The 21,191-nt window shown below is 41.7% G+C and overlaps 1 protein-coding gene across 1 annotated transcript in view; it reads left to right on the top strand.

The window, feature by feature from the left end:
• The window catches only part of LOC117514727 (CUB and sushi domain-containing protein 3-like), an 885,172-nt gene that overhangs the window by 490,885 nt on the left and 373,096 nt on the right, over positions 1–21,191 (top strand). Inside the window, exons 32-34 of the mRNA XM_034175291.1 lie at positions 20,010–20,123; positions 20,380–20,475; positions 20,855–21,058. Of these exons, the coding sequence (XP_034031182.1) occupies positions 20,010–20,123; positions 20,380–20,475; positions 20,855–21,058 (414 nt within the window). The remainder of the gene's footprint in view (positions 1–20,009; positions 20,124–20,379; positions 20,476–20,854; positions 21,059–21,191) is intronic.

The following is a 21,191-nucleotide window of genomic DNA, read 5'->3' as shown; positions in this document are numbered from 1 at the left end:
GGAGCATTACTTGGATAGACATCTTATAGTAGTTTAGGCAAAGGTCAAGAACAAGGAAAACATGGTCTGAAAACACATTTTGAGGGGAGCGGTGTATATCTCAACAATGAAGATGCATGGATGGATCAAATTTGGTGAGTGCATTACTTGGATAGACATCTTATAGTAGTTTAGACAAAGGTCAAGGACAAGGAAAACCTGGTCAGAAAACCACCGTTTTCAGTTGGGGGGAGGTTATAGCTCAACAATCAAGAAGCCTAGATGAATCAAACTTGGTGGGAACTATACAGTATATGGATTTTGGATTAGCTTGTTCAAAGATCAAGGAAAACAGTCACAAAACACCTTTATTGTATATTTAACAACCAAGAAGTCAAAAAGATGGATGATCTAAAGCATATACTGATCAGCAAATATTAGGGGAGGTGATGGTCTAGTGGTTAAGGCGTTGGGGCTGAGACCAGAAGATCCTTGGTTCAAATCCCAGCCTGACTGGAAAATCACTAAGGGCCCTTGGGCAAGGTCTTTAATCCCCTATTGCTCCCAGTGTGTAGTGAGCGCCTTGTATGGCAGCACCCTGACATCAGGGTGAATGTGAGGCATTATTGTAAAGCGCTTTGAGCGTCTGATGCACATGAAAAAGCGGTATATAAATGTGCTCCATTTATTTTGTGATTGAAATTATGAATGACTTAGAAATTAAGTCACACAGAAATCCCATGACGACATCACATATAGTCAAAAGCACTACTGCAGACATACTGTATGTGTATTTCCTTGTTTAGTTGTGTCATGGTGTGTAGAGTGCACAGGTTATGTATCAGCCCTCTAATGCCTATCATTTGTTTATGTTTTCCCTCAGAGGCTGAAGGCACATTTCAATTTGCCAGCTTCAGATCTTGACCAAAAGTTAGCTACTTTGTCCCTTTTCTCTCCTCCATTCTTTTCATGGTGACAAATGTTTGGCAGTTTCAGTCCATGGAGTTTTTACCCAAGATAGAAGCCTAATGGACTGCAGGCAGCTCGTGCCAAAGTGCAGCCTGACTCCCTGCTGATGGGGCCTGATGCAATTTCACTGTGATAATGGTCATTAAAAATATATGTGTCTGTGCTGTCGTACAATCCCTCTGGTTTCTGTAAATGAGGCTTGTGTATGCTGTCACAGCCCAGAATTTCAGAAGGCCTGTGGTTCAACAAAGCAAAGACGACAGGTAACTTTTTCATAATTCATAGCCAGAAGGACAAACATATGCTGCCATTTTCTGGCTGTACTTTGACTACCTTTAACGCTTTGTTGAGGTCTTGTGCATATTTTGCCTTCAGGCACACATAGCTAATGTGGTTTCTGTAAACACAAATGAGTTTGCATTACATTTCTGTTACATTAGTGGTGTCCTGAGCAATTTATGCACAGCCCAGTGATAAGCTTTTTGTGTGACTGATTACCCGTACAATCCCCCCCCCATATCCATTAAATTCTTCCCGTCATGGCTGTGTGGCTGAGTTGACCAAAAACATGGTTAATAAATGGAAACCAGGATGTCAGTCTGAAGCAACTTCAGCAGTTCGTCAGCTGCTACAACGTAATGCCGTGTATTTTAACTGTCATTTCAATGTGCTTTTTGAAATTTTAAAAATCAAAGCTTTTGTTTTTGCATGTCACAATTGCGCCTATTCCTAAGGCCACACAGTAAAAATCACCAGTGTTCAATGAACAATGACAGTGTTAAATGAACACTGCCAGAGTGCATATGGTCCTACTCTGACCCAGTGTAAGACCATATGCAGTGGTGGGCACAGTTCCCCTAATCCACTAACCGCTAATTATCGGATTATCTTTTCATTATCGGATTAGCTTTTCAGATAACTTTGAAAACCGTCATCGGACTAATTATCTTCCGATAAGTTTTGGTCTGATAATTTTTAGACCGCTAATGTACGAGTATTTTGTAGCTGTGGTAAACAAAGAAGACCAGACCGGCCCGGTCCATGCTCACAGCCCCTGGCTGTTGGGACATGGAATGTCACCTCGCTAGGGGGGAAGGAGCCTGAGCTTGTGCGGGAGGTTGAGAGATACCGACTAGAGATAGTCGGGCTCACCTCCACGCACAGCTTGGGCTCTGGTACCCAACTCCTGGAGAGGGGCTGGATGCTTCATTTTTCTGGCGTCGCCCACGGGGAGAGGCGGAGAGCTGGGGTCCCATTGCTTATTGCTCCCCAGCTCAGTCGGCAAGTGTTAGAGTTCACTCCGGTGAATGAGAGGGTCGCGTCCCTACGCCTTTGGGTCGGGGACAGGTCTCTCACCGTTGTCTCAGCCTACGGGCCGAGCAGTAGTGCAGAGTACCCGACCTTCCTGGAGTCCCTGGGAGGGCTACTGGATAGCGCTCCGACTGGGGACTCCATTGTTCTCCTGGGGGATTTCAACGCCCACGTGGGCGGCGACAGTGAGACCTGGAGGGGGGTGATCGGGAAGCACGGCCTCCCCGATCTGAACCCGAGTGGTATTCAGTTGTTGGACTTCTGTGCTAGTCACAGTTTGTCCATCACGAACACCATGTTCGAGCACAAGGGTGTCCATAAGTACACGTGGCACCAGGACACCCTGAGCCGGAGGTCGATGATGGACTTTGTAGTCGTATCATCTGACCTTCGGCCACGTGTCTCGGACACTCGAGTGAAGAGAAGGGCAGAGCTGTCGACTGATCACCACCTGGTGGTGAGTTGGATCCGTTGGGAGGGTAGGAAGCCGGTCAGACCTGGCAGGCCCAAACGTATCGTGAGGGTCTGCTGGGAACGACTGGCGGAACCCTCTGTCAGCGAGGTCTTCAACTCCCACCTCCGGGAGAGCTTCTCCCAGATCCCGGGGGAGGTTGGAGACATGGAGTCCGAGTGGACCATGTTCTCCACCTCCATTGTCAATGCGGCTGCTCGTAGCTGTGGTCGCAAGGTCTCTGGTGTCTGTCACGGCGGCAATCTCCGAACCCGGTGGTGGACACCGGAAGTAAGGGATGCCGTCAAGCTGAAGAAGGAGTCCTAATTATCTTTGTTGGTAGGTGGGACCCCAGAGGCAGCTGACAGGTACCGGCAGGCCAAGCGTGCCACAGCCTGTGCGATCGCAGAGGCAAAAACTCGAGTCTGGGAGGAGTTTGGGGAGGCTATGGAGGAAGACTATCGGTCGGCCTTGAAGAGATTCTGACAAACCGTCCGACGCCTCAGGAGGCGGAAGCAGCTCTCCACCAGCACTGTTTACGGTGCTGACCCTATGTACAGTGTCAGTGTAAATTTAACACTGGTGATTTTGCTGTGTAGTATGTCACTGAGGCCCTACTGATAGAGAGTAGGTGGAGAAACAATATCGCGCAAAAACAGGCGAAAAGGCGGCAAGCTTTTCATATGGAATCTTACTGAATTGGTCCTCTGGACATGTGCACACCCAGTGGGTGACTGTCCGCTGAATGCCGTCCAGAGTGGCAGCAAAAAATGCAGTCACAAATCTCAAGCTGGCCACACACAGCGGGCCAGAGTCATTGACATGCCGCGCGGCAAACACGCAAAACTTGAGAGGCGCTGATGTGTGCTGTGCAGTTGCAAGGATTTGTGCTTGAATACTATGCGGCACTCTTACAGATTTTGAGGGCCGGTGTCACAGCTGAGATGATGACATGTTTGCTCACACAGTGCTCAGGATGGATGTCGACTATTACATTGTTATTATGTGAAAGTGGTTGTGAAAATTCCCTTGACTTTAGGCAGAAAAAACTGTAAGAATAATAAAATAATAAATAAATAATAATAAAAAACAAGAAGAAAAGTGTGAAACACTGATCACAGACTTACAGAATGATGTCCAGGAGCTGCATCTCTCAACTTCCATTAGCATCCTCACAGACAATGAAAATACATATAATGAATTTGGATCACACTGACAAACATCAGTGGGAATATCAGTCAATATTTCACTACTTATTCTAATATTACCAATACCCATGACTTCATGTATACAAATAAACTGGAAAGATTATTTTTAGCACATTTTAAGAGGAGCTGAGATGGACTGCACTCAGTTTCTGGAATGAGAGCCACATGAACCCATAACATCATCTTGTCAGATGGTGGCTTTCCTCACAAGCCTCGTTCTTGTGCATTCACTCCGCATTTGAGGATTGCAGACTCCAGACAGATCAATTCTCATTGAATGATAGAAATGAAACACAAGACATGGAAGTGTTCATGTATCCAGCCTAGGGTGGTCCAAAAATTACATGAAAAAATTTTTCTTCAATTTTCTTTTCTCTCACCCTCTAAATGTGTGATGCCTCATGAGAAAATATTGCTTGCAAAATATCTTTTAAATATTAGCATTTTTAGTGGTGGCACAACAGTGGCAAATTATTTATTAAAATCGTGGATTAGGCGAATGCTAGGTAATAGCCTAGGAGTATTGAAAACATTTTTTCCACAAAACTGTTTTATTATAATGTTGAAATTTACAATATAATATCATGAAATGTAGTTACAGTGTTTACTTAAATAATTAATTATACTGTATATGTGTTAATTGTGTTCCGAATATCAGAAAAATGTAGATTATAATGTATACTGTGTACAGGACTACAAGTGTACAACTGTACATACGACTAAGTACTACTGTCTGACACTGAATGACTGAAATATATAATGAATTCTTAATTAAGCTTAAATACTACTTCATTATAATATATTATACCATTTACAGACTTATGGTATTGGTATTGTTAATTGTTCTTTTAATGTGCAAGTGCTGTGCTTTTTCGGAAATCTGGGAATTTACGTCTGTGTTCAGAAACCACTTGGAGAAGAAACTGAAACTGATCTTCATTCTTTGTCAGGAGCCTGTTGAAGTCATGCACAAGGGCAACTCCACGTTCTGCATGGTCATTGACGACTTTTAGAGTGAACACTATTGATTGAGCTCTTGCAAAATTGGCATCACTTTCCCATTCTTCAGGATCCAAAGCCAGATATTCATTAGATATTCCCAATTTTGTGAAGAAATTGTGTGTCTTCTTTGAGACAAATGCATCCAAATCCAAATTCTGAAGTGAGGCATCATCAAAGGTCAAAGTTTCAGGAGCTTCCTTTTTAAGTGCCAGTACCATCTTGCGTTTGGTTGGCAATGGAACAGTGTTGTCAAAAAATGCCAAGGCCACAAGTTCTTCTAAGAGATATGACATATGTCTTCTGAACTTGTCAGCTGCTGCTTTTGAGATGGCAGGGTTGGTGTCCTGGTATTGGATGAGATCTTTCATGAACAAGAGATCATTCTGTGGTGCTGATACTGATACTGGGCATGTCATCCATGCTTTGACATATAACATGGATGAGAACAGGCACATTTCCATCAGGGCCTTCTCCTCTCTCTTTGTTAACCTGAACTGGCTCCGGAAAAGCCAAATCTTGAAACTATATATCACCTTCGACATCCACCTTGCATGGTGAAAAGCTCCTGGACATTTAAAGTTCACACCTTTGGGGGGAACATAACCCAGGAAAATCAGGACTAGCTCCAGCAGTTCACGATAGTCATCACGAGGCTGGGAAAGAGAAACCTGTTCTTCCATGAAGCTTGTGATATCATTTTGCTTAGAAGCTATGTGGGTTTTCACATAATCATCAGACAGACCATCTTCATAGGCACTTTGGTCAATACGTGGCCATGCATCTTGAAATCGTTTGAAAAGACGCACATCTGGACCACTACTTTTCCCCATGACTGTTTCAAAAGCACTGCGTAGAACCAGCTCCATAATATGGTGCCTGCATGGCAGTTGAAGCAGCTCTTTATTCAGCTTGTTTTGGAGTAGAACACAAGCACCTGAATACTGGCCAGTGTTGGAAGCTGTTGTGTCAAAGCACATAGCTTTCACCTGATCTACAATGTTCCATTCTTGCAGGGCACTTGCAACAGCTTCAGCTGTTTTTTCTCCTGTCCCAGATGTCAACTTTGCCACACTAAGCAGTTGACTTATCCCTTCTCCAGAAACAATTGGTAGATGGTCAACATGTTCCATTCCTGTGAGGTCTTCCAACAACTTTCCATCCCAGTGCACTATTAATGGTGTATCAGTAGAAAATTTCTCTTGAATCTCCTTTGAGAAATCTGATCTCATCTTCATACGCTTATGACGGACAGTAGAACGACTGATATTGTATTCTGTGAAATCATGACCTAAACTTGCTGTTGTTTCAGCAAGTAGAAAGACTGCATTTCTGTCAGACACTTTAGTACGATTGAATGCAGCAGCCAGTCCTGGAGTCATTATGTTTTTGGTCTTTCTTTTCTTGGATGCACTAGACACAGGAGTACTTTCAGCTACAAATTCTTCTTCTGAACCAGACAGACCTGACCCGTCAGAATCATCACTCAAGTCGCTAAAGTTAGCATCTGATGGACCTGGTTCTTCCATTTTTCTTTTATAATTTTCTGCAGCTGCTACTCTCTTTTCTCTTTTCTCATCTAATAGTTTCTGTCACATATCAATACCAGCCATACATCCCTTTCTACCTTTTTCCCTTTGAGCAATTAGAAACTGGCGATCTTCTTCTATCTTTATGATTTGCAGAGCATCCTGATGTGCCATGTTGAAAAGGTCATCTAAATTTTCTGTGAAGTCTGTTTCATCTAGTTCTTGTTTCTTGTTTTTTCTATTCTTTGTCTTCTTGAGTGTTTTCCATTTTCTGAACAGTTTCTCTACCTTTGTTATGAGGTGATGCTTTGCCCTGACTGGAATACGTGCTCTTTCCCAGAATGGAAGAGCTGTTTCAATTGCTGCAGTGCATGCATCTCGTACTGTTTTCTTCATTTCTCCATGATGGAAGAAAAATATTTTCAAAACTTGTCCATTAGATGGAAGCTTGTTGCCTCTTATTTCCTGGTCACAAGAGCCAATCAGATGCAACTGCTTTTTCTTTCTGGTGGCAGATGCAGACGACATGGTAGTTCAGAGAGAGAGTTCAGAGAGACAAAAACCAGGAAACGTTCTCCTGATGTTCTTATAATATCCCTAAAATACTGTGATCAAAACTTTTGTATTGTGGGTTATTCTCACATATGACATTTAACAGAGCTATGAAGTAATTTTATCAAAGGATTTGTGGAATTATAACTGCACCAGAAGTCCACATGCGTTTATCAAAATATACCATTTTGGTAAATATCTAAGCTAAGTGTGCTACCTCTAAATATGTTTAGATTTTGAAGAAAAAAATTGAGGTGACTTTTCACCTAAGGCATCACACATTGATGGGGTGAGAACAAGAGATTTAAAAAAAAATTTTTTTGGACCACCCTAATCCAGCCCTTGATGTATCTAAAGAAAACTGGCTGTAAAAGTGATCATTTGTATAAACAATCCTTATTTTGTCTGTCCAATTAGCATTGCCTCTGAAAATTGATGAAACATGTATAAAACTGGGTGTAATTCCTAAATAGTTAATGTGATGTTTTTGTTAAACCTCTGGAATTAAAGATGAAAGTCTCCACTATGAGCACATTTTGAGTTTCAGATCAGTTGCTTTGTGGTGCTGTACAGAGGCAAGATTACAGAAATTGTGTCCGTGTCCAAATACTTATAGACCTGGCATATGTCTGTCTGTGCAACTGTCACTGTTATGGTTTGTACATTTTATTGGAATTGTTCTTGTTGTCTGACAAAATGATACAAACCTGCTGTCTATCTCCATTTTGGTTTGCTGTACACAACGTATGTCTTCTGTTTATCTGTGTGTGTGTGTGTGTGTGTGTGTGTGTGTGTGTGTGTGTGTGTGTGTGTGTGTGTGTGTGTGTGTGTGTGTGTGTGTGGTTATTTTTTTATATCGCTCTTATTTTACCAGTTCATTCTCTTTCCATTTGTTTTTAGAAGGTGCGCTTCATAAAGACTTGTAAAACAAAACTATAAATGTAAATCTGCAAACAGCGACCGCAAGAGGTCCCACGTCAGTGTGAGGCAGCGCTGATAATCTTTAACGCTTGTGTAAAAGCAACAGTGCCGATGGACACAACTCAAAGTCAAAAGGGGTGGACACATTTTTGTTGACTTTAAATGGCACACTTTGTTCTCTTGCTGAGGTGCCAGCGTCACCGACCACCTGTCTCTGGTGATCTCATGACTCCATACATTCTTCTTTGGAGTCTCTTGATTTTAAGGCCAAGGAGAAATGAATGGAGCTGCTGAGACAAGTGAATATTTCAGAAGATTAAACAGACTTCTCATGGTCCAGTCCAGGAAGTCATTGAAAGCTTCATGTGGTATTTTGGGGGATTTGTGGCAACCAAACATGGTAATGATTGTAAATACAAATCATCAAGTTTTCAAAGTTTCAAGTTTTTAGACTTTGTTTACATCAGTTTTTAAGGAATGCAAATAGTGTAATATTGTATAGTAAATATTTCAGAAGCTGGTAGTTCTCAAAAATGGAGGGACCATGCAAGAAGGGGACATAAATGTAGGCTTGTTTTAAAGCCCTTTCAAAGCTCTTTCCAATGAACCTATGCATGTGTGGGTGAAAAACATTATGTAAAATGCAGAAATTTGGGGAAATTACGACAAACTGGCTTGCTTTTCTTGCTCTATTTGTTAACAGATTTTAATAAAAGTATGCTTGTTTTAAAGCCCTTTAATTGCTCTTTCTAATGAACCCATACATGACTGGGTAGAAAAAAAATGTTTTATGTAAAGTGTGGAAATTTGGGGAAAAATATGCCATTCTGTTCATTTACTGTAATGTTTTTTTCCTGTCATCATAATTCTCAATGGATTTTTATAAATGAAGCCTTGTAAGTTGTATATCAAGCTGATTAAAAGCTCTAATGAACCCATACATGCCTGGATAAACAATCCTTATGTATTAAAATATAAATCTGAAGTATGCCTTGTGCTCATTTACCTTGCTGCGTTTTCCACTGTAATATTATTTCTAGTCTTTTAATGACAACAACATATATATGATTTTACTAAGTAGATATAAAGCCATTCAGAATTTATGACTTTTGACCCTCAGTCAGGGTAAAAAGTACCTCCTCCATCCCCTCCAACCACACTGTTAAAATTTCAATGCAGCCTGTGACCACCATGTACATATCATATTAAACAACTGCAAGCATATATATATATATATATATATAAATATATTTAAACATTTTTGTTTTTGTTTCCGTATTTGTATGCATGTGAACGGACCTGGCGCCACGATGTGAGAGCTATCAAAAATATACATTCAAATAATAATTTAAAAAATACTGTCATCACTCTTTACTCTTACTCAGTCAGTCTCTTACAACGGTGTAGCCTAAATACATGAGCTTTCTAGGAGCGCACCCAATTCATTACGCACGCTCAGAGGCACGTCCCCTCCGGTGCGCACTTTTTTTGGGGGGGGGGGGGGGCGACCCCGCCCCCTGTGATAAACTCATCGCCCCCTAATATTTTTTTTCTGGCGCCGGGCCTGTATGTGAACGCAGCTTAATGAAAAGAATTTATGGCCTTGAGTTATAGTCTCATTATATCGATATTAAATTGCGACATAACGACTTTAAAATGCACATTTATTTTACATAATTACATTAAGGCTCTTGTACAGTTCATTTTAGTATTCGAAAATTTGTTTTTGTAGTTGGTGCAGTTGATGGCGAAACACTGGCTGCCTTTTTTCCCCCTCATTTCGCTTCTGTTTAAGAGGTGCTTTAACTGGCTCAAGGCGCTCTCTCCACCCTTAGCAACGGCCGCCGTGCGGCCCGCCGCTAGTCATGTGATGTCCATTCCAGGTCTATATTTCCATGGTTTTTGCTATCGGATTAGCTTTTCAGATAAATTTTCAAACCATCATCGGACCAATTATCTTCCAATAAATTTAGTTCCGATAACTTTCAGTCCGATAACATTTTTTTTGCTGGTAAAGTTTTAACAGATAAAAACGTTTGTAAACCCTAAAATCAAACATTTTAGTCCATTTGTTGTGTGTTTATAGCCACAGAGCAGACTGGCTGCCTGTCACTTGCTGATGACATCATCATTAAGCTCAAAACATGATTGGCCGGTCAACACAGGGATCAATGTGGGTAGTGTAGTTCAGGTTCACTTTGGATGTTACAGTGACTTGTCCACTCGACACAAAAATAAAACAGACTAATTTTAACATTATTTTATTTAACTTTAATTTAATTGGCAAGACTCAGTGGGGGAGAGGAGCTCTCACGGCACAGCTGTGGGTACAGAGGGAGGGACTTTTCTTCACGTTTAGACACTGTTTTGGATTTTAAAAGGACGCTTTATGTGGATTATTTATTCAGATGAATCCCACCAAAACTAACAGGTATGCATTTATATTTACTACGTGTATTTTACTCTTCCAATCAATGTATTAATGGATGTATTTCGGTTGTTTAAGCCGCAGGGTTCAAAGCATGTGAAAAAAAGTGGCAGCTTTTAGCTCGTAAATGACGGTGTATATAATACCGAGATAAACTGTGACTTCTAATACTGTGTTTTACTTCTTTTGAAAGATGATGACAGTGTTTGGGGTTTTATTTTTTTATTTATTAATTTTATGTGTGTTCTTTGTGTTTGTGATCCTTGAATTTACCCAGCAGCCCCTGCGGCGTTTATAGTGAAACTGGTTTATCAGAAGCCAACAGTATAATCTGATGTGGCCGCGTCCAAATCAATAGTAATAATCGGTTATCCGTTATCTGTAATAAAGATAATTTTTTTAGCAGTTTATCGATTTATCGTCATAAAAGATAACGTTTCAGTTATCTGATTAATGGTTATCAAAGCTAACTTTTTGGTTAGCTGTGCCCACCACTGGCTGGTGAAAAAAACCTGGTGAAAATTTTTTTTTTATCCACAATAAAATATGCAGTTATGTTCTTACTTTGTTCCTGGCTGGAAGCGTCCGTTCATTTGCCACAGTGTGCACTTTGTCAAATGGATACTTCCAGCAGGATAACAAGCCTCGTCACAAAGCACTCATGTCAAAATAATTCCAGGAACATGACAGGGACAGTAATGTACGACGGTTCCCTGCACTTACTCCAGATCCCAGCCCAAAGGCGCATCCCTGAGATGTGCTGGCAAGGGATTTTCACTGTGTGAATGTTCTGCCACCAAATATCCACAGGGGTCTGCATCCACTCCTCAAATAATTTCCATTAAAAACACAAAAAAAAGCTACTGCATGTGTAGCAGGTTAATAAGTAACATAAAATGTATGCTGCATGTGATAACGCTCTTCCTGCACATTTTTTGGTGTTCTGCTCGATGATTCGTTTTAATCATTCCCTCAAATTTATTAACGTCGGGCGGAAATCACCAAGGACGGTAAAAAGTCATCACAGCCTCTTGTTGCACTTGTCAAAATGACTACTTTGAAGCGGGAAGAAAATGAGATCACCATCGCACGAGGGTTGGACCGAAACCTACTTGCACACTTTTTCATTAACAATGCCTGATGGGCGTTGTGGTATGAGATACGGGCATCCGCTAATGACATGATCTGTGCTCAGAAAGTAAGAAAAATGTGATGAGGAAAATCTTAACAACTTCAGGAGGAGTCAAGGTGAAGGCGCAGAAATGAACATTTTTGCTGTTGTCTATTTAAAACAGTGTTCCGCTACCGTGACTACACCCAGGGGACAAAAGATTCATCATCATCCTGCATAAATTAGTAACAAGTTTATAATGATTTATTGACTTAATAGCTGGACGTGATTACAGTAAAGGGGCAGATTGGAGTTCTGCATGGCTGGCTTTGGATTAGAGGAGGAATAAGCATCACGTTCGATGGGTTGCTGTCTATATATGTGCACTTCTGAGTTTGTGTGTGCGTGCGTGTGTGTTCACAAAGACCATGGTGTTGGTATGCTAATACGACAGCAGTGAGCTGTCCCTCCAGGGAATATCATGTCTTATTCAGAGACTGGGTCAACCATGTGCATTAAAGAAAACAGCACAACCTGCGGTTCCCCATGTTAGTGTCTTGTGGTTTTTGGGGGGAATTGAGGGGGCACTGATGCAGGTACAGGTATACAGGTTATCACAATCTCTCACAAAGTTTTTAACCAATTATAACCAAATGCTGAGAAAAGTTTGGACCTGATGTGGGAAATACATTTGTATTTGCTCAGCCGAGGTCTGGGAGCTGTAGCTGTTTCCACCACACTATGGAACTGCCTTAAGTCCTGGTTTGCAACCATCCAGGCAGGGCCGTAAATCCAAAAAGACCTGTGGCCCATCCTTATATTCAGATAATAACCATCTCTCTGCTGCAGGCAGGTGTTCTGTCAGTGTGCTATTGTGCTGTTTCAGCCTTTGTATCAAGGCATCTGTGTGCAGGAACATACTGAGGAAAATGCTCCAAATAGTTGTGGTTTCACAGCTGGCACTCCTTTACAATGCATGTAACAGGCCTCCTCTGAGTCCTCCTAAATAACATCTTATTCGGTACAATTCCATTTTGTGTGTGTGTGTGTGTGTGTGTGTGTGTGTGTGTGTGTGTGTGTGTGTGTGTGTGTGTGTGTGTGTGTGTGTGTGTGTGTGTGTGTGTGTGTGTGTGTGTGTGTGTGTGTGTGTGTGTGTGTTTGACAAGCTATATTACATACTGTATAGAAAAAAGATCCCATTCAGCAGAGGGGGAATGAGACCTTCTTTTAAGCCCACAGGTTATTTGGCACAAAGCCACATGTTACACTACTCGTCAAAAAGTAATTTAACACTTTTACATATTTCAGCAGCAAGCACGTACATCTGTGTCCTTGGAAAAGACACTTCACCTGCTTTGTCTCAGTCCACCCAACTGTAAACTTACTACTTCTTCTGCAGTATAAATGTGTTTGTGTGTATTTTGTTTGTTCTTTGCTTGGCCTGGAACAGATCCAGATTTCAGGAAAGATACAAGAACTTTGCCTGCATTACAGTACATACCTCCCAGGCTTGTGCTCTGATATCCTATTCCAGTTCATACTGATAGCCACCATTATTTGGGATGTGTTGTCTTCTTTCGTCTGTTGGCTATAATTTGGGTTTCTTACTCCATCTCCATCAGATTTGACACATATTATGGTCCAAAATGGTGAATAATCAGAAGTAATTGTGTAGATATGTGGTAAAATGTAACCAAAGTCAAGGCATGTGAGCAGTATGAGGGTGGACGGAACACTGTGTGGAACCAAGAGGATGGATTTTGGCTGGAGCAGTCAGTGGTTGGCATATCATAATAAGCTGTTGCTCCATCTCACTTCACTGTCATATACCGGACTTGTACTGCAAAGCACACACCAAGCATCTTACTTCATAGTTTGAGAGGGCTTTCTTGTCATTTTATTAGTACCTCATGAAATAAATAATTTCTGCATGAATGTTGATTTGGCTCCTCAGTTATTTTTGTGCCAGGCTACAGTGTAAACTAAAATGAAAACGCTATGCAGGTTGGTTTATTTATTTAAGTCAGCAGTGGGCAGTGCCATTGCAGTGGGGTGAAAATGACTGGTTCAGGCAGAAAGTACAGCAATATGTGTGTGTTTTACATTGTTTTACTGTATGGTTACATGCTCAAGGAGCTCTGTACTGGTACACCGAAGGTAACAAGAAGCTCCTACATAATTCATAGCCAGAAGGACAGACATATGTTGCCATTTTTCCATTTTACCTTTAGCAGTTGTCTTTCTTTCCAGTGTTTTTTCTTTTCTCCTTATCTCATTTGGTCCTAACTGTATGTTGCCTTGAGGCAGGTGTATGGAGCTAACAGCAGGTGAAACTGCACTTTGCTTTCATTTAGCGGCAGAATGCTATTTGAAGTCTGCACTTCATAACATTGCCCAGTAATTTTCCCTCAACAGCTTGTGTTCTAGTTGGAGCGACTACCGCACTTCATTGGTTCATTAACTGTCACTTTATGCCCCTACAGAATTTATGGAGTTGTACTGGTGTATTGAGTTGGTGCTACCTGTGGTCACAGTGGTAGCTGTTTCATCTTAGAGGCCACTCTGAATTTTATCCAGAGGAATCATAATGCATGACTAGCTGGCAATTCCAGGATGTGCAGGGAGATGAGAAAGTGGGATGTGATGTAACTGAGGGTAGACAGTTGATTTGTTAGACTGCTCTATTGGGAGCTGACACACCGTCTGTGGTCTAGTGACCCTCGGCCTCCTTACAGAAGAATCAAAGCTCCCTGTTCTACACATCATCCCATTGGATTCATGGGACGTGATGGTACAGTCTGTACAGCTGACCCAGCTTCTTTGAGCAGTTATATCAGCCTGATCCTCCTGCAAGGTTGTTGGACATCCCTGGTGGCAGGGCTTTGTGGAGATGGTCTTCATGTCAGCTGTGTGTGTGTGTGTGTGTGTGTGTGTGTGTGTGTGTGTGTGTGTGTGTGTGTGTGTGTGTGTGTGTGTGTGTGTGTGTGTGTGTGTGTGTTGAGGGGTCTGATGTTAATTTGCTCGATCGTGTGCTCAATGGTGTGTTAGGTTGGATTTATGTTCACCAGGAGGAAGAGACAGTAAAACATAGAAGAGACAGATAATGTAGTGCATAAAAGAAGTTTAATTTTCTCAGCATGTCTGCATGAGAGAGTGAGATCAAAACTGTTTTCTTACCATCTGTAAAATGCACACACGGACATGAACATCTCACACGTGGCAAACCGCTTGAGCATATCTCTTCATTTGGGGGAAAGATCAGATTATCTTCAAGGGCGTGAACATAATGACATTTTATCAGAAATGCTTAATTGGAAAATAGTCACACAAGACACAATTTACATTTTTTTTACATAATTCTGTATTGATAATTGTCATGTGTGTATCATCAGTATTCTTCCTCACTGTATTATACCGAGTACAGAGCTTTAATTATTACTTCACATGACATGTAATTTAGTAAGGGTGGTTTAATTAAAGGTTTTATATAGAAAGACATTCTACAGATGTACTCTGTCCTTCTGAAGCGGTGTGAAATTGTTTCAGTGTGTGTGTGTGTGTGTACACGTGTGTGTGTGCGTTTGACCAGTCCTGACACTAAGTGCCTGATTTGCTGAAATCCCAGTTAATGAGTGTGAAACTGTGTGGGCAATCCAAACTTTTCAGTTTTGCAGGTGAGTTACTAAGAGTAACTGTGCAGTTGATAGCGGGTGTTAACGTGACGTACACAGAAGTGTGTCAGTGATGATTTTGCTCATGTTAAAGGCCATAAGTGCAAAATGAATGTAAACCAGCCATTTGTAGTTACTGTATGTGCCTTGTGCTTCGTTACACACAAGCTCTCTCACGTAACAGAGCGTGCTCACGCTCCGTCAATTAAGAAGCAAAGTAAAACTCCTAATTCGGAGTTTTAAGTAATTTTCCAACAGTGATGTTTCAGCAGGAAGTCCTATATAGGCCCCGAGACCCTTTGGTACTAGTGCCTACCTCCAGATTCCGTAGCGTCATGCTGATGAGAGTCTATGGCTCCCCCTTATGGTGGCCCTGAAGTGCAAAACACAACAGCAAATCGCACAGCACAACAGCAAATCGCACAACACAACAGCAAAAGAGAAATGACAACAACATTAACCAAAACGGAAAGGTAGGTACCTTCGGGCAACATGAATCGTTGCTGATTGGACAGTGGTCCGTCCTGTCCTGTGAACCAGAAGACCGTATACTCAGGTGCCAGACGAACAGAAACAAACGAACATGCCGCAATGTATTGCCAAAACTGTGGCAAAGAGTTCGAGGAAAAACCAAACATCTGCAGTGATTGTGGGAAAAGGCTAAAAGAAGACGCTGACGACACTCACGCGCGACCTTCAAGTTTAAGAGCATGTATGTTTTCACTAGCGGCGCTCATATTTTGAAAACATGTAAACCTTTCACAAGACAGGACAGACCACCGTCCAATCAGCGATGATTCGTGTCACCCGAAGGTACCTACCATTTCCATTTTGGTTAATGGTGTTGTCGTTTCTCTTTGCTGTTGTGTTGTGCGATTTGCTGTTGTGCTGTGTGATTTGCTATTGTGCTCTGCGATTTGCTGTTGTGCTGTGCAATTTGCTGTTGTGCTGTGCGATTTGCTGTTGTGCTGTGCAGTTTGCTGTTGTGCTGTGTGATTTGCTGTTATGCTGTCCGATTTGCTGTTGTGTTTTGCACTTCAGGGCCACCGTACTCCCTGGACAGGATGCCAATCTGACTCAGATTACTTCCCCAGCCACAGCCAGTGTGAGGAGCTCAGCACTCCCCCTTCTGAGCACTCCCCTGCCTTCACTGCATATTCACTGCACCTGTCATTCCGGAGCGTCAGGAGCAATTCACCGATTATCGCCTAATTTTTGCTTAAAACTGCACTCCAGTACTCATCTATCTCAGCGACACATATCTGAAGCTTTCGTACAACAATCATTTCCACATAAATTCAGCAATAATTCACAATAAAAGACGGGGGACCCCTGTGATGTACGTGTGTGTGTTTATATGTGTGACACATCAGTCTGTCGTAAAGGTACGTGAAGTCTGTCAAGCACAATAAGTTAACACCAAGACTTGCAAAAATTACAAATGCAGTCAGCACTGCCTAAATTTCCTTTTGACCTTGATAAATTGTGTTGCATGCACAAACCTCATCTATTTTCATGTTCACTCCCAGAATTTTGTGCACTCAGGTGGATAAACGCCAAATTGCATATTCATATTTAAAGGGAAGGGACAATATGCACCATTTCATATATGTGACAGATGCTATCCTTGTTGTGCAATGTAAGTAACTCAGCATGCAGGTGTATTTGCAAGTGCAAGTGCAATGATGTTTGCATGTTTTTTTTCACACACGCAGACGTTCAATAAATCAGGCACTAAGTGATTTGATGGGATGTACCAGACTTTCATTCTTTGTTGAAAACAGACATCATCATCTATGGATGTACTTAAGTGATAAAAATATGGCCTCTAATTCTTAATTCATTCCTTTCCTATAACCGTTTACTCTAATTAAGGTTCATAGGGGGCTGGAGCATATCCCAGCAGTCATAGGGTGAGAGGTGTGGTACACCCAGGACAGGACAGCAGTCTGTTGCAGGGCCACATATAGACAAAAAAAAAACACAACCACACACCTAAATGCTCCATTTAAGTTTCCAATTCACCTAACCTGCATGTCTTTGGAAGTGGGAGAAAGCAGGAGCTCCCAGAGAGAACCCACGCAAACTCCACACAGAAAGATCTCAGGTGGGAAGCGATCCCAAGACCTTTTTCTGTGAGGCAACAGTGCTAACCACTAAGCCACCGTGGCACCTATTTCTTAATTCATTCTTTTCCTTGAGAGAATTAGTTAAAATTAGCAAAAAATGTAGAGCAGGTAGCTCAGTGACCTTAGCTGGGGATGTAACTTGCATCAGAATTAAATCCCTTCCAGAAGGAGCTGTAGACTCTCTCAACTGTGCTTCATGCCGAGATAACATTTAAAGATTCAGTACTTCATTGCTGTATCCACAGGCTTGATGAGAATGTGTCATGGTGAGCTCAGACAACATAGACAGTAAAACAATCCACACACACCCACACACATACACACACAAAGTACATCAAAAGTATAAAATGGTAAATCCAATTAAAAAAGGAATAAAATAAATACCTATTACAGACAGATGGTAAACATTAATGTGCAAAGGTATGTAACTTTTAATAAAAACTGTTTTTAACACTTAGGTCAGTGTTGACTCAAGGGAGTTCAAGAGGTGTAGTGGTGGTATTTGTACTATTTGTATTATTGTGCGGTTGTTCCTGATAGTTGAAAGTCTGCTGTGAAAGGTGAAATGTTTCTTAAGGCAGTTGCCTGGGTTTCATTACCACTGTCGCCTGTGTGCTTGCTGTCTAGGGGTATTCAACTCATTACAGAAAGGGCTGAGAGTATGAAGGTTTTCTTTGCAACCACCCACTCCACCAGGTGATTTCACTGATTAACATCACTCTGAGCAGATGGAATCAGTTAATCAGTGAAATCACCTGGTGGAGTGGGTGGTTGCAAAGAAAACCTTCATACTCTCAGCCCTTTCTGGAATGAGTTGAATAGCCCTGCTCAAGGTATTGGTAAGGTTAGACCTTGCTTGTGTGAAGTGCCTTGAGGTAGCCTTGTTGTAATTTGGTGCTACTATATAAAGGAAAATAAATTGAAAGTGAAATTGAATTGGGAGGGCTCTCTTAAAATCTTAATGCCATATTTTCTTTCTTTTTTTTTTATCAATTAATGTATTTATTTGTCTGGCCTTGTAGATGTCCAGTGGTCTTGGAAAAATTACACCTGCTAATTTTAGAGGTTGTTTGCACCATCGTATCCAGTTTGTACTTCTTTTGCCAATAAAATATACAAAACCTCCAAGACCAAAATAGATCATCATCTTAAATTTCACAGGTTTTCCTTTTTACAACAAATTGTACTTCAAGGAAGTTTCCTAAAAAATGTTAAATATGTTTTGACACTTTCTTTTACTTGATAAACCCAAGACAAAATGTGTTACATCCAACACCTTTGTCTTGGCACCAACTCTTATTGTGGATAGTCTCTTTCTGCATCTTATCTCCAGCTCTCTGAGGGTAACGTGGTGGAGCCATTTGGGGTCTTGCACCAAAGATACTCATGTAATTGTGTACAGTAACATATTGATGTCAGAATTCTGCATCATCACAATCTCGTATGTACATAATATTGCATGTTCAAAAATAGTATGTATCACAACAACAGTTACTGGTGTTGCTCAGAACAAAAAGAGTCTCAACATCTACGTATCCAACTGCATCTGCATTAAATTACATTTTATTGTCACATTTAAGGAACCCTGATCAACCATCATCAATCAAAAGTTTAATATCATATATCAACAGAGTGAAAATCTGCAGTCAGAGGCAAACCACTCTGCACCAAAGCAACAGTTCTTTAGCTCTATTCATTGCTCTTGCACATTGTCCCCTCAGGATCTCAGAGTGACTGCTGGAATAACCAAACATGTATATATCGGATCCACACTGCAGCTCTGCAGGCTGACTATGCAGTTGTTTTTCTTCATTCCTGCATAGGTTTTGGATATTAGGCTCAAGGCTTGAATGTCATGACTAATCAGTCGGGTAGAATTTGTCCTTGGTGGTCATTTAGAAAGAGAAATATTAAGACTGGATGCACGGTCGTGAAACAGAAGTGAGGTGTCAGAAATGATTAACTTGTGATACCCATTCAATGTTTCAGTTATGCAAGAGCAAGGGCTCGACACTGACAAGACTGGGAACATTTTAATTTTAATTTGCACCTTGCCAGTGCCTCCAAGGGATGGTAAGACCTCAGTGAACTGAACTGAGTTATTGTAACATCTTTGATTGCCTCAGATTGCCTCATCAAGTTGCTGGACAGAGGTGTCTGGGAACCCCAATATCTTTGCAGGACAATGAAGCTCCGAGTCTTTAGCGTCCACTCATGAGACAAAGTTGTTCTGGCAGCACACAAGAATTCTACAAAGAGACCAAGTAACAACGACATCTAGATCAAACAATTTCCTTCTGGATTAATACATTTCTTTCTTATTCTTATTCTTAGATGTCACCTTGTTGGTTAATGTCAGAGTTTAACAATCATACAGTAACGCTGGAAGCACCAGGTTCCTTGGGAAACTTAGATAAGGACTATTGCTTACGTCGTGAGGCAACATCAGCTACAGTATTTTGGCCATGTGACATGTTTCTCTGGGCATGATTGAGCACACGGATGGCTTTGTGTTGAGGACCCTAGTGGCTGGAGAAGGCCAATAGGATGCCCACATTTCACCAGACTGCAGAAGATAGATATTTAGTTTTGAGAGGTGGGAATGGACCAGTTGTCTGCTTGCGTGATTGCCATCCAGTACCCAGTGTGGTTGTGTGGTGTGGTGGATGCAATGACATGTGGCACCAACACAGCTCCAAGACCTGACCTGAGCAAGACGATTATTTAATTTGATTTCTTCTTTCTTTGCAGTGCTTTTTGGTCAGTTTGTGGTGTTCCAGACATTAGCCAGCGATGTGGTTGAGATCTACGATGGCTCCTCCACAGATGCTGCCCTCCTCTCTTCCATCTATGGATCTCACTCAGGTAAAACAAATTTGCAGATATCAGCGTTTCAATACAGGCGGGACAACACGTCCAGCACTCAGTTTAGCCCAAATCGTCACTTATGAAACCTTTTCCCCTTAATTGAACATAACCTTGAGATAATGAGCAGTGATGCATTCTGTGATCTGAATAAATGAGATCACAAGTAGAAAAGATTTTCATTAATAAGACTTCTAAAATATTTTTTAAAAAATCAGTTGCAGTCTTCACAATGTCTTTTGTTTTTGCCTTGTAGGGGAGACACTTCCTTTGAGTTCAGGAAACAAAATAACACTCAAGTTCTCTGCAAATGGGACTGAAACAGCGAAAGGATTTCATTTTGTGTACCAAGGTAAGACTTCTTTCTCTCAAGAGTTTTGAAGTGGAAACTTATTTCCTTTCTTTTTTAAAGGTGCTTGAAATTGATTATCTTGCATTCAAAAGATGCTTTTAAAGAAGGTACTTTCTGTCCATTCATCACCCAAATGGTGGTTTTGCGGGGTGTGGTTGGCAGTCATTGTGCAGCTGCACGGTGTGGAGTCAAAGACCGTTGACTGTGAAAGGCAGCATGAGGGGAGGTTCACAACAGCCTCACCATTCCTCTCTGCCGTTGTTGTCTTTCTATCACTCCTTCTTCCCTCTGTCTTTCTTTGTGCTGCATCCATTTCTGCCTGCCATACTTTGTCTTTCTTTTCTTGCTCCCTCCCACCATTTTTATTTCTTTATCCCAGCTGTCCCCAGGACAAGCGCCAGTCAGTGCAGCTCAGTCCCCGAGCCCCGCTTTGGGAAGCGGATAGGGAACGACTTTGGCATCAATATGGCGGTTCTGTTTGAATGTAATCCAGGCTACACGCTGCACGGCTCCAACGCCATCAGGTGTGAGGCCGTGCCCAACGCCCTGGCCCAGTGGAACGGCACTGTGCCCACGTGTGTTGGTAAGCCTCCTCATCCTTCAGGTCTACTCTCACCCTTTACGGGAACACACACATGCTCAAGTGTGCACACACAGAAATCCACACACAAAGATGGGCCATGTGCACCAGAAAGAAGGCTGCTTGTTTTTCTTTG

Source organism: Thalassophryne amazonica, chromosome 7 (genome assembly GCF_902500255.1).
Source record: "Thalassophryne amazonica chromosome 7, fThaAma1.1, whole genome shotgun sequence".
NCBI classification, from domain to species: Eukaryota; Metazoa; Chordata; class Actinopteri; order Batrachoidiformes; family Batrachoididae; genus Thalassophryne; species Thalassophryne amazonica.
Note: the sequence above shows the minus strand (reverse complement) of the source record. Positions and strands in the feature narration are given on the sequence as shown.